At 45.7% G+C, this 13,892-nt stretch overlaps 4 protein-coding genes across 4 annotated transcripts; all 4 read left to right on the forward strand.

Moving 5' to 3' along the window:
- Nucleotides 1-542: 542 nt before the first annotated feature.
- AOL_s00173g382 (uncharacterized protein) lies at nt 543-890 on the forward strand (the record flags this gene model as incomplete). The annotated part of the gene is made up of 1 exon (XM_011128124.1): nt 543-890. The coding sequence occupies one exon, from the start codon at nt 543-545 to the stop codon at nt 888-890; it is 348 nt and encodes a 115-aa protein (XP_011126426.1).
- Nucleotides 891-4,609: 3,719 nt separating this feature from the next.
- On the forward strand, nt 4,610-6,232 carry AOL_s00173g383 (uncharacterized protein; the record flags this gene model as incomplete). Its single annotated transcript, XM_011128125.1, has 1 exon — nt 4,610-6,232. One exon carries the CDS (start codon nt 4,610-4,612, stop codon nt 6,230-6,232), a length of 1,623 nt encoding a protein of 540 aa, XP_011126427.1.
- Nucleotides 6,233-8,782: 2,550 nt separating this feature from the next.
- On the forward strand, nt 8,783-10,042 carry AOL_s00173g384 (uncharacterized protein; the record flags this gene model as incomplete). The annotated part of the gene is made up of 2 exons (XM_011128126.1): nt 8,783-9,186; nt 9,301-10,042. 2 exons carry the CDS (start codon nt 8,783-8,785, stop codon nt 10,040-10,042), a joined length of 1,146 nt encoding a protein of 381 aa, XP_011126428.1.
- Nucleotides 10,043-11,917: 1,875 nt separating this feature from the next.
- On the forward strand, nt 11,918-13,279 carry AOL_s00173g385 (uncharacterized protein; the record flags this gene model as incomplete). Its single annotated transcript, XM_011128127.1, has 1 exon — nt 11,918-13,279. One exon carries the CDS (start codon nt 11,918-11,920, stop codon nt 13,277-13,279), a length of 1,362 nt encoding a protein of 453 aa, XP_011126429.1.
- Between the last annotated feature and the right edge of the window lie 613 nt (nt 13,280-13,892).

Here is a 13,892-nt window from a genome sequence, read left to right on the forward strand (position 1 = left end):
TCGGGCGGTGGCAAGAGGATTTCGATATCACATTTCCGAGAATTTTTAATTGGAGGAGAGTTTAGGGACTTGGTTAAATTACGTACTTAGCCAGACTGGCCTGAGATTATATATCCATTCTGAATCCAAGTTCAGACTCGCTCATCCCGAAAAACTCATATAGTTATATATATTTACAATAGAAACCAAGGATGGAAATTAACTGAACGGTCGTATATGCCGATTCCACAGAACACCCCTCAAACAGTATCCGCTATCCCCTCTCGATCTCCCAATATTAATACCCCCCAGTATAGCCGGGCGGCTTCACCGAGTGTGCAGACAATTCTAACGCATCAGCACTTTGCAACGGCTGTCTGTCGTATCCATTACTTAGCTCGCTGCTATACGACATATTGTGCAATTCTGGCGGTTGCAGCCCTTCTCCACCATTGTATGGTTGATAATCAGATGTAAATGGCGCAGGTGGCACTATTGGCTGGGAGTGTGCCTGCTGCCTTTTCCGCTTAGATCTCTCGATCAACCACAACGACGCAAAAAGTATGGCTAGGATCGTGGGTATGGTAATGCCTATTCCCATGCCTACTGCTGCCCCTGTCGAGATGGCTGCGGCCGCAGTTTGTGATCCTGATGTCGCGGTTGGTTCGGAGCTGGTTGTTGTTGTAGCCTCTTCTGATGTGGTTGTAACTTCAGAGGTTGTAGATGTAGTGGGGAGGGAGACCGAGGCGACTGTGGCGATATATGTTATCATTCCTGCATTTAAAGAGAACTGGGTTACATTCTCGTTCTTGCAGCAGGGGGTCGATCCGCCATCCGCGCAGCACCAAGAGCGCGATACATCGTCGCAAGATAAGAGGTTCATGCCGGAACCTGAGAACACTATTTTATAGATATTGATTGTCAGTAAGTATGCCTGGCAGTGATGGGGAGGACTATATAGGGTGGGATTATCTTACAGGTACAATACTTTCTTGGGCAGGAACTATCTTCCCAATCCCGATCTGTACATGCTCCTCTGTATACATATCCATTTTGATTGAGGCAATAATTGCTGCTCAAACAGGCGACGTTGTCGTCAATGCTACAGCAGGAGCTGTGGACGTTGTTGTTGGTTTCAGACTCTGGGTTGCAGGCCCTGTGATCTGGTGCGAGGTTGCCATCTTTTGTCCATGATATTAGTATGCTACGATTGATATATATATCAAGATCTGAAAAAATCTAGGCGGGTTTGGGGATTGTCTGTACTTGGGAAATAGCATCGTCGTTGAGCGGTGATGAGGCTTGGAAGAGCCATGAGGCTCAGGAGTATCGAGAGCCGCATTTTCAAATCAATTTAAACTTCGTAGTTCTAAGACACTAATTCCGTCGCGTATACAGTTGCTAGATTTCGGCCGAATTCGAAATTAATAAACTACAAACTAAATAGAGCTACTGACGAAAGCGATGTCCTTGTCGGTCGTAGAAGATGTATGTATGGGGGCGGATGTAGTATCTTAAAAGGAGAGTATTATGGTCAACAGTTGAGGGAAACGAAGGGAGGAGTTAGGAATCCCATGATGGGAAAAAAAATAGAAGATGTCTTAGCTTTATCAAAGGCTAAACCTTTAGGCCCAATCTGACCCTATTAATATTGGCTTTCGACCCCGGTTTACACAATCTCAAATGATACGAGTATATTTACACACATCTACGCCCAATAAAGTAAACTGGCGAAGAAATTTCCAAGGCTCTTGGTCATGCTCATTCATCGGTGCAAGTGCAGCCCACACTCTTCGGAATTCGAAACCTGTCAGCATAATCCCGTTTCGGTTGGCTTTGGGACCCTTGCGCTACTGCTTTTTCATTGTAGCGTTCACGGATTCAATGTTCTTCAGTGCAGAGGTAAATATTGTCTTGTTCTAAAAGCACAAATACTCACATATGGTATATATACTGCAACTGAGAAGAATTTGTTTACATGTAGATCCCGACTTTTATCTTGGGAAATGTTTTCTCCCCCCTTTTTTGTGTTTTGGCGTTGAAGATCAGTGCATTGGGCGTTTACTTGAAGTTCGATAACTTAACTAGTGTCCCAGGTGGGGCAATCCATTAATCACGTTCGGCCAGCGCGAATGTATTAATGTAGTAGCATCAGACCATTTTACGATGTTCGTCCAGCTCAGCTCAGGGCTTAGGAGGGTTTCTCATGTAAAACGTGGCAGTCCTTTACTATTTATGTAAGCGTGGGAAAAAGTACTAGTTCTGGAGCCCAAGATCGGGCTGATGTGAGCAACTGCCGAGTTCATCTTATTTTGGGTCTTAGTTTTTCCGATTGAACCCTGCTCAGTTTGCTTAGGGTTTTTGCTGCCGGTATCCGATTTCGTCTTTAGGGCTGTATTTCTACGGTCGGTTTGAGCCGACGAGGATTTTGCACAGCCGTTATCTTCGAGATACATATATTTTGGTGGTATTTTCAGCCTCATCACTAGTCCCTGGTTAGTAGCTAGATGTATTTTGGAATTTTGTGAGGCTTCTGCCTGAATTATTTTCTAATTTATAGCTTCCTGCGAAGTGAGGTGAATGCCTACATGTTACAATGCTCCAAACCAGTAAAGTCTACGGTTTGCGATATCCATCGATATCACCGATTTTGACAATTCAATACTAATCGCGGCACTCGAGAACTCATCCATAAACAGGTCGGCTTCATACGACTGCTCAGCGTCGAGGAAAGTATGTACATCCCCCCAAACTTACGAGGGTTCTATGCTCACCCTTGTGCATCGGAATATATATATTAGGTCGCTGGAGGGATTCCTTTCGCAGCTGCTGTTTTATTCGGTATTCTAGCTGTGCAGGGTCGATAGAGAGCACATGATTATATCCCTGAATGTCGTAGATATCCCTGAAGCACTCGTTGATAGCCAGTTCTCGAAAACCTCGGCGAATCAATTCTTTATAAAGCTTCTCTACAGATTGCTAGCGTACACTGTCCTGATTTCTCAGCAGCGGAGCTTCGATGTCCCAGGTTACCCATTAATATTAAAATTCCCGTAGCTTCAGTGGTGGGGAACCAGCTCGCTCCGGTCTTAGCGACAAGGCTTATGCCAGTTCACAATTCCTCTAGCCTTGCTCCTTAAGAAACACTTCGAGGTATACTATAGCCCAGTATATGTATAATATCATTGGCTCATGATGTAGGCCAACCCTGCGTTGAATAATTATGCTATAGTAAATCGAAATTATATTTAACGGCGAAAAGGAAATTGCGTTCTTGGAGGCCGAACGAACATTTAAACGAACCGCCAGTGTCAATTGTTAAGTGTTATCAGGATCCTAGGATCCATATTTGGGAGAATTGAATGCGCCTCGGCAATATGTCTGTTCGCAGCCTATGGGGCTCAGGGCTATCATTAGCCTTGGTGTATTCGAACAAAGAGCACAAATATTTCTTCAATTTCTTTACTCCTGAACTTGAGATGAGTGCGTGTCTGGCTGTTTAAGTACTTAATACCATTTCCGTGCCACACGCTCCTACAGGTTCACTACAGTGAGGCTCCAAGTGACCTATGAGCATATGAGCGACACAGCCACCCAGAGATCATACCCAATATGCAGGCCAAAATCTAATCCGCTATTGGTCGACGGCGGTCTAATTAGTGTGGAAAACAGGAGGAACACGTCGTCGAAGTCAAAAAGGGTCTGGTTAGAGGCTCTGTCGCTATCATATGCACGGGCTATATATTGGTTTAAACAACACGAAAAATACAACAAATTCCCATATTAGCGACGCCACAGATGGGCAGGGTTGGTACTATGGTGATTCAGACTTACTCATATCGATCCCATCTTCGTTCGGGGGTACCTATGACACTTAGTCCAAAAAAGATCCAGGACTTATCAGGACTTATTACTCTTTCGGTTCTCAAGTATTTGATATGCTCATCCGCACACTACAACAGAGTGTAATACCTTGGTCACAGTAACTTGCAAAGCGAATTGCTGAGAAGGATCCTTGATAATGACTTTAGTTTGCTTGTTGGATCCTCTACCGCTTCGACCACTGGCTGCCAGGCTATTGTAGTGTGGGCGAAATTTCAGAATTACTTAGATGGAGTCCTTGGGTCAGGTCAGTTGACTAAGCGCTGTTATTGTACTCTGTAAACCGAATGTTTGCTGGTAGGACATTTGAGGTGGCCGAAAGTTGGTACGTACGCTTCTCTCTTTCGGTTGATCCGTATTCTGCCATAGCCAAAGTATAGCTTGACTGTATTTGTCCTTGCTAAAAATAAGCTATCTCATACTTAGTACTGTTGCATGTTAGTGTTTCTGAATGTTTGAGGTTTACTATCGTTGGGTACCTTTCAACTAGTTACAACATCGATGCAAGCTAGAATCGCCTACTTACATGCAACAATACAACAAACACCACGGCTGCGGCGCAGTCAGAGAATTGTTGCAGACAGCAATTTCTGCCAGATGGCCATAATTATTTTTTATAAAATGAAGCTGGGAAGAAGGCTTTGAGAAGGTGGGCGGATTTCGTTTCCTCTTTCATATTATTTTGCTCGCCCGCGTATGTGTGCATGCGCTTCAATAACCCACCTATATTTAAAAGGGGCCCTACACGATGTTCGTATCTTCTTTTTCTCTTCTAGTGGCCGGGACGGTTCTCTGTTGCATCTCAGCGACTCTAGCGGTGGAGATTAATGGGCTCGGTGGGGTTCAGCAATCTTGGGATCCTAGGCCCTTGGAGGAGAAAGTCGATGACTGTTCGAATAGCACACATCGATGGCATTCACTCCAGGGTAGTTGTTTCAACGAGAAAGGTGGTGTAATACCATATACACCTCTACTTTCCAAACGTAGCTCCTTCGGCAACTATCTTGATTTGGTCGGGCTCCACCCCCGGGATATTTGCGGGCCTGGTGAGACTACTTGCTGGGCGGTTAGCTGTTGCCGAACAGGTGAGATATGTGGTTCTTTTGGCGGAGGTTGTAAAGTCTCCTGGAGTACGATTTATTCTACGACGATAACCACATCCTGGTCAACAGTGACTTCTTGGGTTCTTCCTAGGACGGAGGATGTGGATTATACTACCATAACAGTTAATACAACCATTTATACGACAGTGTTTAATCCCATTACCTTGCCCGGGGAAGGGGAGAACGCTGTTCTCGACACAAATATAATAGTCTCAACGACTCTCGTGCTATCAGCTTATACACCTCCAGCTGTTACTAAGACAGAGATGGTTACAAGGACTCAGCAACCTGAAGCGGAGGTCACCCCTCCTCAGTTGATGGCACGGGAAACTGGAGCTATTTTACCGAGAGCGAAGGAGATCCCGAGAAGGTGGGAGGGGATAAGTTATACAACGTTAACGGTGTTTGTTACTACCTTTTTCACGACGAGTACGACTGCTACGTTGGAGAATACAGTCGTGGGAGTTACGGAGACAAATACAATTTCCTTTATCGCGACCCAAAATCAAACGCATTTTGAGACACCTACGGGGTTTACGACTATGATTATCACACAGATGGATACCTCGACGTCATATGCCTATGGAACCGTGGATACACCAACGCAGGTTCTCTATGTTACTACTTTTGTGCCAGCTTTTGCAGAGGAGGCAGGTAGATATGGGTTAACGGGGACGGCAGTGCCTTCTTCTGGAGGTGCACGACAATTTTCGGCGGGTGAGATAGCTGGTCTCGTTATCGGTTTGATATCTGCTGCTATTCTAATAGTGGTCGGTATCGTCCTGATTAGACGCCGCGGGGAAACCGAATCTTCAAGAGCGTCAGCGAGCACCCGTAGGCGAAATATCTTCGACCGTAATTCTTCTAGTCCAAACCCGGGAGTACCTGCCACTATTCTTCCAAAGACGGCCATGAGGAGGTTTTCACATTCGGAATTCACAGACCCTAACGCGGATAGAGTTTCCGGGTCCCCGATATCTGAGCTATTCTTTTCTGGATTGAATATGACGGACGAGAATAAGTATAGCCGAAGCCATGGCGTGGGAGGATCGAGGCTATCTAGGGGTAGTAGGGGATCTGTACTGTCTTCAGTGTCTCCTGTTCCTGAAGAATATATTTTGCCTGAGGCACCAGCGAAGAGCGCACCAATTAGGAATAGTATGGATGGGAGGAACTGGGGGAGGGGGTACGGTGGTAGGGGAGGATATAATAACGTTAGGAATCGTGATCGCAATACGACTTTGTCAGATTTCGGGGCCATGATCTAGTTCTTTTCTTTGTATTTTGAAATATGTTTTTATGTATATTTCTTTTTGAACAAAATATTAAGCATAAGTGCCATGCCTCGAATTTTACAGCAACTTCGGGAGGCAAACCCGCCTGGCATCCTATGGAGGGGTCGAGAGACAATGTGACTGCTGGCGCCCCGCGCCCCACCTTAAACACCCCCTCGTCAACTAGCGAAAGGATCTGTTTCCTGAAGTGGTGTTTTGATATGACATTTCTAAATACACGTGGCCTGCGACGAGGATGTGGTTATCGATAAAGGCTTAAGCTTTTTTGTTTGTTGAGATTCTGTTAATATCCCTCAAATGCATAAGACAGAAGACGCAGTGCAGGAACAGGACAGCTCGCGTTGTGAAGTATCAAATTATACGTATTTGCGGCAACTCTTTTAGCTGATCCTATGGAGGGATTGGAAAAAAAAAAAAAAACATGGGGCGGAGGTCGTGTAGCTTCGAAGTCGTAGTCTTAATTGTGGATCCTGTGCGACGTCCGTCGTATCGACGTGTCTTTGATAATGAATTCGGAGTTTCTGTGTAATGTCAAAGTTAGAAAAAGTCAAGCCCTTCTTCTAAAAGAAGAAAAAAAGGCTATGCTTTGAGTTGAGTGAGCGAATGAATGAATAATTCTTCGTCATAATTATCATCATGGTCGTTTATCGATAAAGCTGCACCTAACACTTGCTTATGCAATGGACTAGGTTGTTTAGTACTCGCATGGACATAAGCTTCCAGACCAGGGCTAATCAGGACAAATCATGATCATTAGTACTCCATTAATTAGCGTCCAATTCCGGTAGGCCATTAGCTGGCATGATGTAACCGGAAATGTCGCGGGAACGTGGGGTTAATATCATGATATCACTTCACAAACGGACAGCACATTAATGCGCCCATCCTCATGGTCTTTCTGATCGCCCCTCTTTTGTTTTGATTTATTACCGAGTTTGGTGATATTGGAACGGGTTCGAGAGATCACGAAAAAAAAAAAAAAAAAGAATGAAAGAAAAGAAAAAAGAATGAAAGACAAGGGGAACAAGAACAAGAAGAAAGAATATAGCTGCTCATACCTCGGGTGGGTCTCACCGGCACCCGTCCCCAAAGACACTAGCTGCAGCCGGCTGATGCATGTGTTCCCGCTCGAGGATGTCATCTGGCTCCTCCCCACGTAGGCGAAAAGGAACAGCCTCCATCAGCGAAACGAATAAAAAAAAAAAAATAGAAATAAAAAAACTAGTCAAAAAATGCCGCGTCGACGAGCTCAACAGACAGACATCGTGACTGATGGTCAAGCGGGAGGGCAGTAATTAAATTCGAAGGGACCACTAAGCGGGAGACACATCGATGCATCTGGAATCGCCAACCAACAGCAAGCCCTTACCCACCTATAATCACCCGCCGACTCGTCTATGGTCGAAGGCTCAATCGAGCACGGCCAGTTGTGCCTTGTAATCACGAGATGGCGGAGCCGAGAGAGAAAACAGCCATTTTGACACGAGTTCTGGCGGCCGTCGGACTTCAAGGGATTTTACGGAAGACAGCATCTCAGCCATTCATCGGTTATGAGTAAGCTATTGTTGGATTGGGGAGTATCAGACGTATTTGAAATGATCATTAAGCCCATAAAATCCGCGGTAACGGAGTAATGTATGTTTCGTTGGTTCAGCTCCGGGTCAGGGAAAACTTTACCTGATACTGGTTGCATATTGCCATCATATTGCATGCCGCAGCCTCCGGTCAGGGCTGTGTTCGTTCTAGGTAGCGAGTGTCTGCCACTCCTGCCGAATAGTTGCCAGCTTGAGGAATGGCTAGCCCGTTTTCTTTCGAGGGCAATGGTTTTTCTTGCATTGCAAATTCTTTCGCTGATAATATGTAGATGGTCCTACACATTAGACACACAGCTCGGGAATTCCTGGACCTAGTCGGATCCAGGCTACAGGCTCGGGACCTGGCCTTGATGTGAACAGCCGTTGCTCGACTTACGTGTAGACTGTCGTACGATTGCCAGTGTTAGTCAGCCCGGTCGCGGTTCTTCTTATGAACAGTATCAGGAAATCGAAGCACCTGGCATTTTCCACCCCCCTCGATAGTCCGGTCTAGCGAATCAGCACCTAGCCTCACGTGCAAACGACCAGTGAAAGTGTTTGGTGGGAGTTGTGATTGGTTGCTTCCGGTTTGGGAGCTGCAGTTTTGACTCTTTCTCGAAAGCCTTGTTGGAGTTAAAGCGAAGGGTTGCCAGGAAACTGTCATCGAGCAAGCGGTACTAAAACCGCCCGCCTTCCACACCAATCTAAATATTAATCCAGCCCCCCTCCATGGTTTTATGGTCATGATCCTTCAGACTTCTTTATATATTCCCTTACCCTCAAGGAGGTGACGACAAAAAAAATAATTCTATCCCGTCGAGCACGGTTTGAAAAAAAAATCAGCAGATATCAAAATATAGAAGAGTGAAGTTGAAAATTGAAAGTTGAGGTTGAATTTGATAAAGGAAGACATTCACCCACAACACACAACGCATCAACACTTTCAGCCATGGCCTCCCAATCTCGGTCGGCTTTGGCCCCTCATCACGCCGCCATAAAGGCTCAGATCCTTCGACTTCTTAATCCCTCATCTCCAGATGAACTCCGACGCTTCCTCGAAGAAATTTCTATCCAGCAGGACGTTCTCGAGAATATATCCGACCTGTGGCCCGATCTACCTCTTGCTTACGACGCCGAAAGGGAGGAACTGGCCGACGATAGGAAGGAGGTTTATGTTCTATACGACGCCGCCCTAGATGATCGGGAGAAAATTCGACGAAGGTGGGAGAGACTGTTGAGTAAGCATCGGTGGGGACGACATGAAGTCGACGAGCTCAAAAAATGTCGAGAGTACATGGCCAGAAATGCAGTCAAGATGGTTGGCCTCTGCGTCGAGTACGCCGAGTTCTCCAGGTGAGTCCTTATTCTCCCTCCTGGGTCCCATATATGTTAAGGATCCAAAGGAAACGAAGGCTGTGAAGTGTAATGTATGAATGGAAGCTAATATTTTCTCGTGATGATTCCTAGCCAAATTCAAGGGTTTGCTTGTCTTGAGGATGACCTCCGTATTAAACTTGAGAAACTCTACGTTGATGAGAACCTCTCTACCGCCTCGAAATTAAGGAGAATGCGAAATATTCTCAATATGTTCGCCGAATCCCGCCCAAGAGCCGAGCGCTATACGTATCGCCGCCGGTCGCTTTCCCCTGATGACGAGGAGGAGGAGTACTGGGCCGTTCCCAAGCCTGAAATCGTCGAACCCTCAAGAGATTCGACATTTGTAGGAGTTTCATACACGAAACCTCACAGATCTCGTACAGATCGACATGAGCACAAGCGACATCGTCGTGGAAGGGAAAAGGAGGAGCGCGCAGAGCGGGATTACATTCCTGATTACAGCTACGAAGCTGGACTCCATGAATTTGATGAAAGTCCTCTTCCTAACACATACCCCAACGATTCCTCACGACACGCATTCCGAAGTTCTAGCCACGATACTTCTTTCCTCTGGCGATCTACTAGAACTCAAAAGGAGGATGAGCACATCCAACCACAATATTCAGGTCGCCACTTCTCCCTTTCCTATACACACCTTCCGCCGCCAGAGGAACAGCGAAGATCAAGTTCAGGGGCCAAACACCACCGCCCTTCCAGATATGAGGAGGAGGAAGATCCTCGTCGTCAAAAGAGTGGTGGCCGATACCTCGAAGTTCCAAAGCCCAAGCCTGCGAAACAGTACACTAGCTGGGAAGTCTATGAAATTGTCTAGATTATTCCTGGATAGGCTAGCGTTTCTCATCTCATCGGGTGGCTGACTGGTTCGGCTGGGATACCCCTTTGCTTACATTTCTTTATATCATATATTTTTCTTATCGGATACAGGGTCTTGTTTTCTAAACGGTTTTTGGCATTTGCAAACGGGTTCATCGTTTCGAGTTATTATTTTTTTATACAATCGGTTAAGTGTAGCTTTCCTGGGACTTGTCTATTCATCTTCTTGTACATTGCGATTGGCGCCTTTCTGATTTCTGCTTTTTCTTTTCTTGTTGTTTTGCTTTACTATTGGGAACGGCACGGTTCATTTGCATATCAGGTATGGGAAATACTCAGGTCACGGTGTCAATTCGAACATTTCAGTTATCTTTTTTTTCCAACCACCCCGCCCCTCTTCAAACCACATGGCCCTCATCTTTATGTTCTCCTTGTTCATTATCGAGTTTGATTTTGAGATCGCATTTTAGGATCTAACTGTCCTTTACTTCTGCTTTGCATTACTACCCAAAAAAATTGAAGGCTATTTGTCTTTGTTTTCCTGTCCCATGAAATGTCGCTAGCTATTATGTAAACTTACATACATCTCCAATAAAGTCTAATATAATACTCGTACTCGAGACGAAACCAATCTGGGAAACATCGATCGTGTAACTCCCAAAATCATAATCGACCCGTTGTGATCGAGGGTGTGGCGGTCAATGCAATGTGATATATTAATAGGACCAATATGGAGCAATAGAACTCACAGGTGCCAGGATCCAGGAATATGATCGAAAAACGAACAAGAAAAAAAGAAACAAAAGTCCTCAATTCTCTGCTAGCTCGGCACGCCCACAAACTGATAAGGGCGCCTAGCGGTAGATATTTGTGGATTTCTAGCGCTTAGGATGATATTCTTCGAAGGGTTTATCTGATAGAGTATTGCGACTGAAGAGGAGACAATACTTCATGTGCGCGTGCAAGCTCATGCCACCCGGCCCGGCCAGTGGTCTGTTGAGGCCAGGCATCCTTGCTACAAGTACTTCAAGTAATAAGTCTGAATCATGAACTGTTGGCGCTCTGAATATATAATGAATATTCGCATCCCAGGATCCCAGGACTGTGTTAGGATCCGAGCTAACCTGGACACAACAGCGTGCAATGGATAACCCTACTACTAAATCCATACAGCTTTTAGGCTTCATCTGAGCTAGCCCTTTTGAGGTCTCATTGAATTGTCATTTCGAAGATTTCTATCGCTTTCCATCGCTTTTTGCACGATCAGCGGTCCGAATTTGGCTATTTCCTGATTAGGACAGACTGTCAACACAACAGCTGAATAAATGCAACAAATTGACGAGGGCCGGCCACGTGGAAGCTCAGAGTCAGAATGGTGGATATAAATTGATATAAACAGGTCTTTGGACAGCATTGATCGATCATCGGTTGCATCTGCGAGGGTAAATCCTCACGAATACGTAACCCTAGATATCTTCCTAATTTGCAGACTGATTGACGAATCCGAAGCGAACTTTCTCCGCTTTGAGCGCAGATATTAATATCTCGACCTGCAAAACTGAGGGTAGGTCTGAGCTTAATGTCGCATTAATCCCCTACGATCCTTAGCACCAATCCTGTAGGCTGGAATTGCCTGGCTCATGCCGTTCAAAATAAATCATATAAAATAGCATCCGCTTGCAATCCATCGAGCTGTTAGCTCTCTCTCCTTTCCAACTTCTGCTAGCACACCAGAAAGTCTTTCATTCCGCCCGCACCCTTCCCTTCTAGGCCAAACTTCGTCTGAACCAGAAGTCAAGCCTTCTCATTTTCCTTTCTTTTTGATATAGCAAGAGTTTTAATACAATCAAACTGTTTTTGCTCAAAAGGTACAATGGCTCGCAGTACCGGACCTTCTAAATCGGCCTCTTGGCTTTTGACGGCTATGACAGTCCTTGGGTTTTTTGCCCAGACTGAGGCTGTTATTACAGCTATCGAGGGGCGATATCCCCATGAAATCTCCATGGCTGCAATTATGCAACGGCAAGACAGCAGCAGTAGTATCACCCCATCTTCGACTAGCTCTAGCACAAGCTCCAGCTCCAGCTCCAGCTCCAGCTCCAGCTCAAGCTCAAGCTCAAGCTCAAGTTCCAGCTCTTCATCGTCTTCCTCATCCAGCTCGTCTTCCAGCTCATCAAGCTTTAGCTCTTCCAGCTCCAGCTCTTCCAGCTCGTCTAGCTCCAGCACCAGCACCAGCACCAGCATCCAGACGATTTTCCCACAGCCAACTATTAATCCAGTTACTGCAGCATCTGGTATCCAAATAGCTGGGCTCCGGGGTAGCACCAGTCTGACCTCCTCCGGTAGGAGATACATTAGGGGGTTGGGAAAGTCTCTCGAAGAGCGGCAGTTGTCTGTTTCTCGATTTTGGATTGGCGAGTCACTTCAAAGCGACGGCTCTAGCCGATTTATCCTCGTTGATGATGAAACCTCTGCTGCTACCTTCGACTTGACTCTCAAACAACTCATTTCCGTTGACTCAGGAAATTCTATTACGTTTGCTTCGACTGCCGACATTGCTGCCGGTCTGGGTCCTTGGGAAGCCAGCCCAGATGCTGGAGATATCAGTGTCGAGTTCGTTATTGATAGTGGTACTGGTGCTGTCATCTGGAGCCACCCTATCTTCTCTAACATGTTAAACTTCCATCCTGCTCCCTGCTTCGTATCCTCTGGCACTACTACTGCTGTCGACTGGATTTATAATCCTTCAAATGAGGGAGTCTGCTCGAGATTCGTTCTCCAGGCGACTGGTGGTGACCTCCCGGCGGCAACGGCTACTCCTTTGCTCACTTCGATTGTCCCAACTGGTCCGCAAACCTGGATCGGAACTACGCCTATGCCGCCAACCAGCTCAAGCTCTTCATCCACAGACACTGATACTGCCGGTCCAACCGAGACTGAAAGTGGTATTACCACCTCCACAGTTATCGATACCGCCACCATTACCAGCACTACTCAAACCACCTCACTGGTCACTGTCACCTCATGCGATAACTGGGGATCTTGCGACCAATGGACTTCGACTACCACCCAGACTAGCACGACTTTGTACACCAAACCATGCACCACTGCGCTCCCGATCCCAGTTCCAGTATCTGAGGCTACTGCAGCTGGGTCTGCTTGGTTCTTGGCTAAGTGCATGCTTTCGGCCTCGTTAGCTTCCGCCATCGGGTTCGTTCTTACCACCGCGTGGTAAACAACTTTTTGAACACAATCTTTTTCCCATTTCGGTTTTCTTTTTTCTTCCTCTTCTATCTTTCATTTGGAATACTTGGTGCGGTTTCTATCTTTTCCCTTAGATGTCATAATAAGAGCATTTTTATTATTATTTTTATAATATATTATTGTTACAGGAGGCGTCCTATACTGAAGAGCATGGGTACTTTTGGATACTATTCCGAAGCTATATCTCCTCCGGCGAAATATTCAACATAGTATTCGGTATTCCTAACTCTCGACAGTTTATAGTCACTGGACCACTATTTTTCCCTATTTATTTTGACTTTATTTTATTAGACAAAAATCCCTTCCGATTTATTCTGTTATTAGAAGCAATAATCAAATTAATTTAATCCATTTCCCGCAGTGGCAAAATAGGCAGAATCTTTCAGAACTTAGGAGCAAGTTGCTTTGATACGGGAGGGTATGATGGGGCCTTGCAACCCAGACTAAAACTAGACTTTGGTAGTTGGGCTTGGTTGATCGAGCGTGAGTTAAATCGGCCGGTAAATCAGAGGTTACATGCTCAGAAGCTATGAGGATCTTAGATCAGATATAAATGTGTATATACATTGTGTCAGGTAAGGGCT

The sequence above is a fragment of the Orbilia oligospora genome, assembly GCF_000225545.1.
Source record: "Orbilia oligospora ATCC 24927 unplaced genomic scaffold scaffold00173, whole genome shotgun sequence".
NCBI classification, from domain to species: Eukaryota; Fungi; Ascomycota; class Orbiliomycetes; order Orbiliales; family Orbiliaceae; genus Orbilia; species Orbilia oligospora.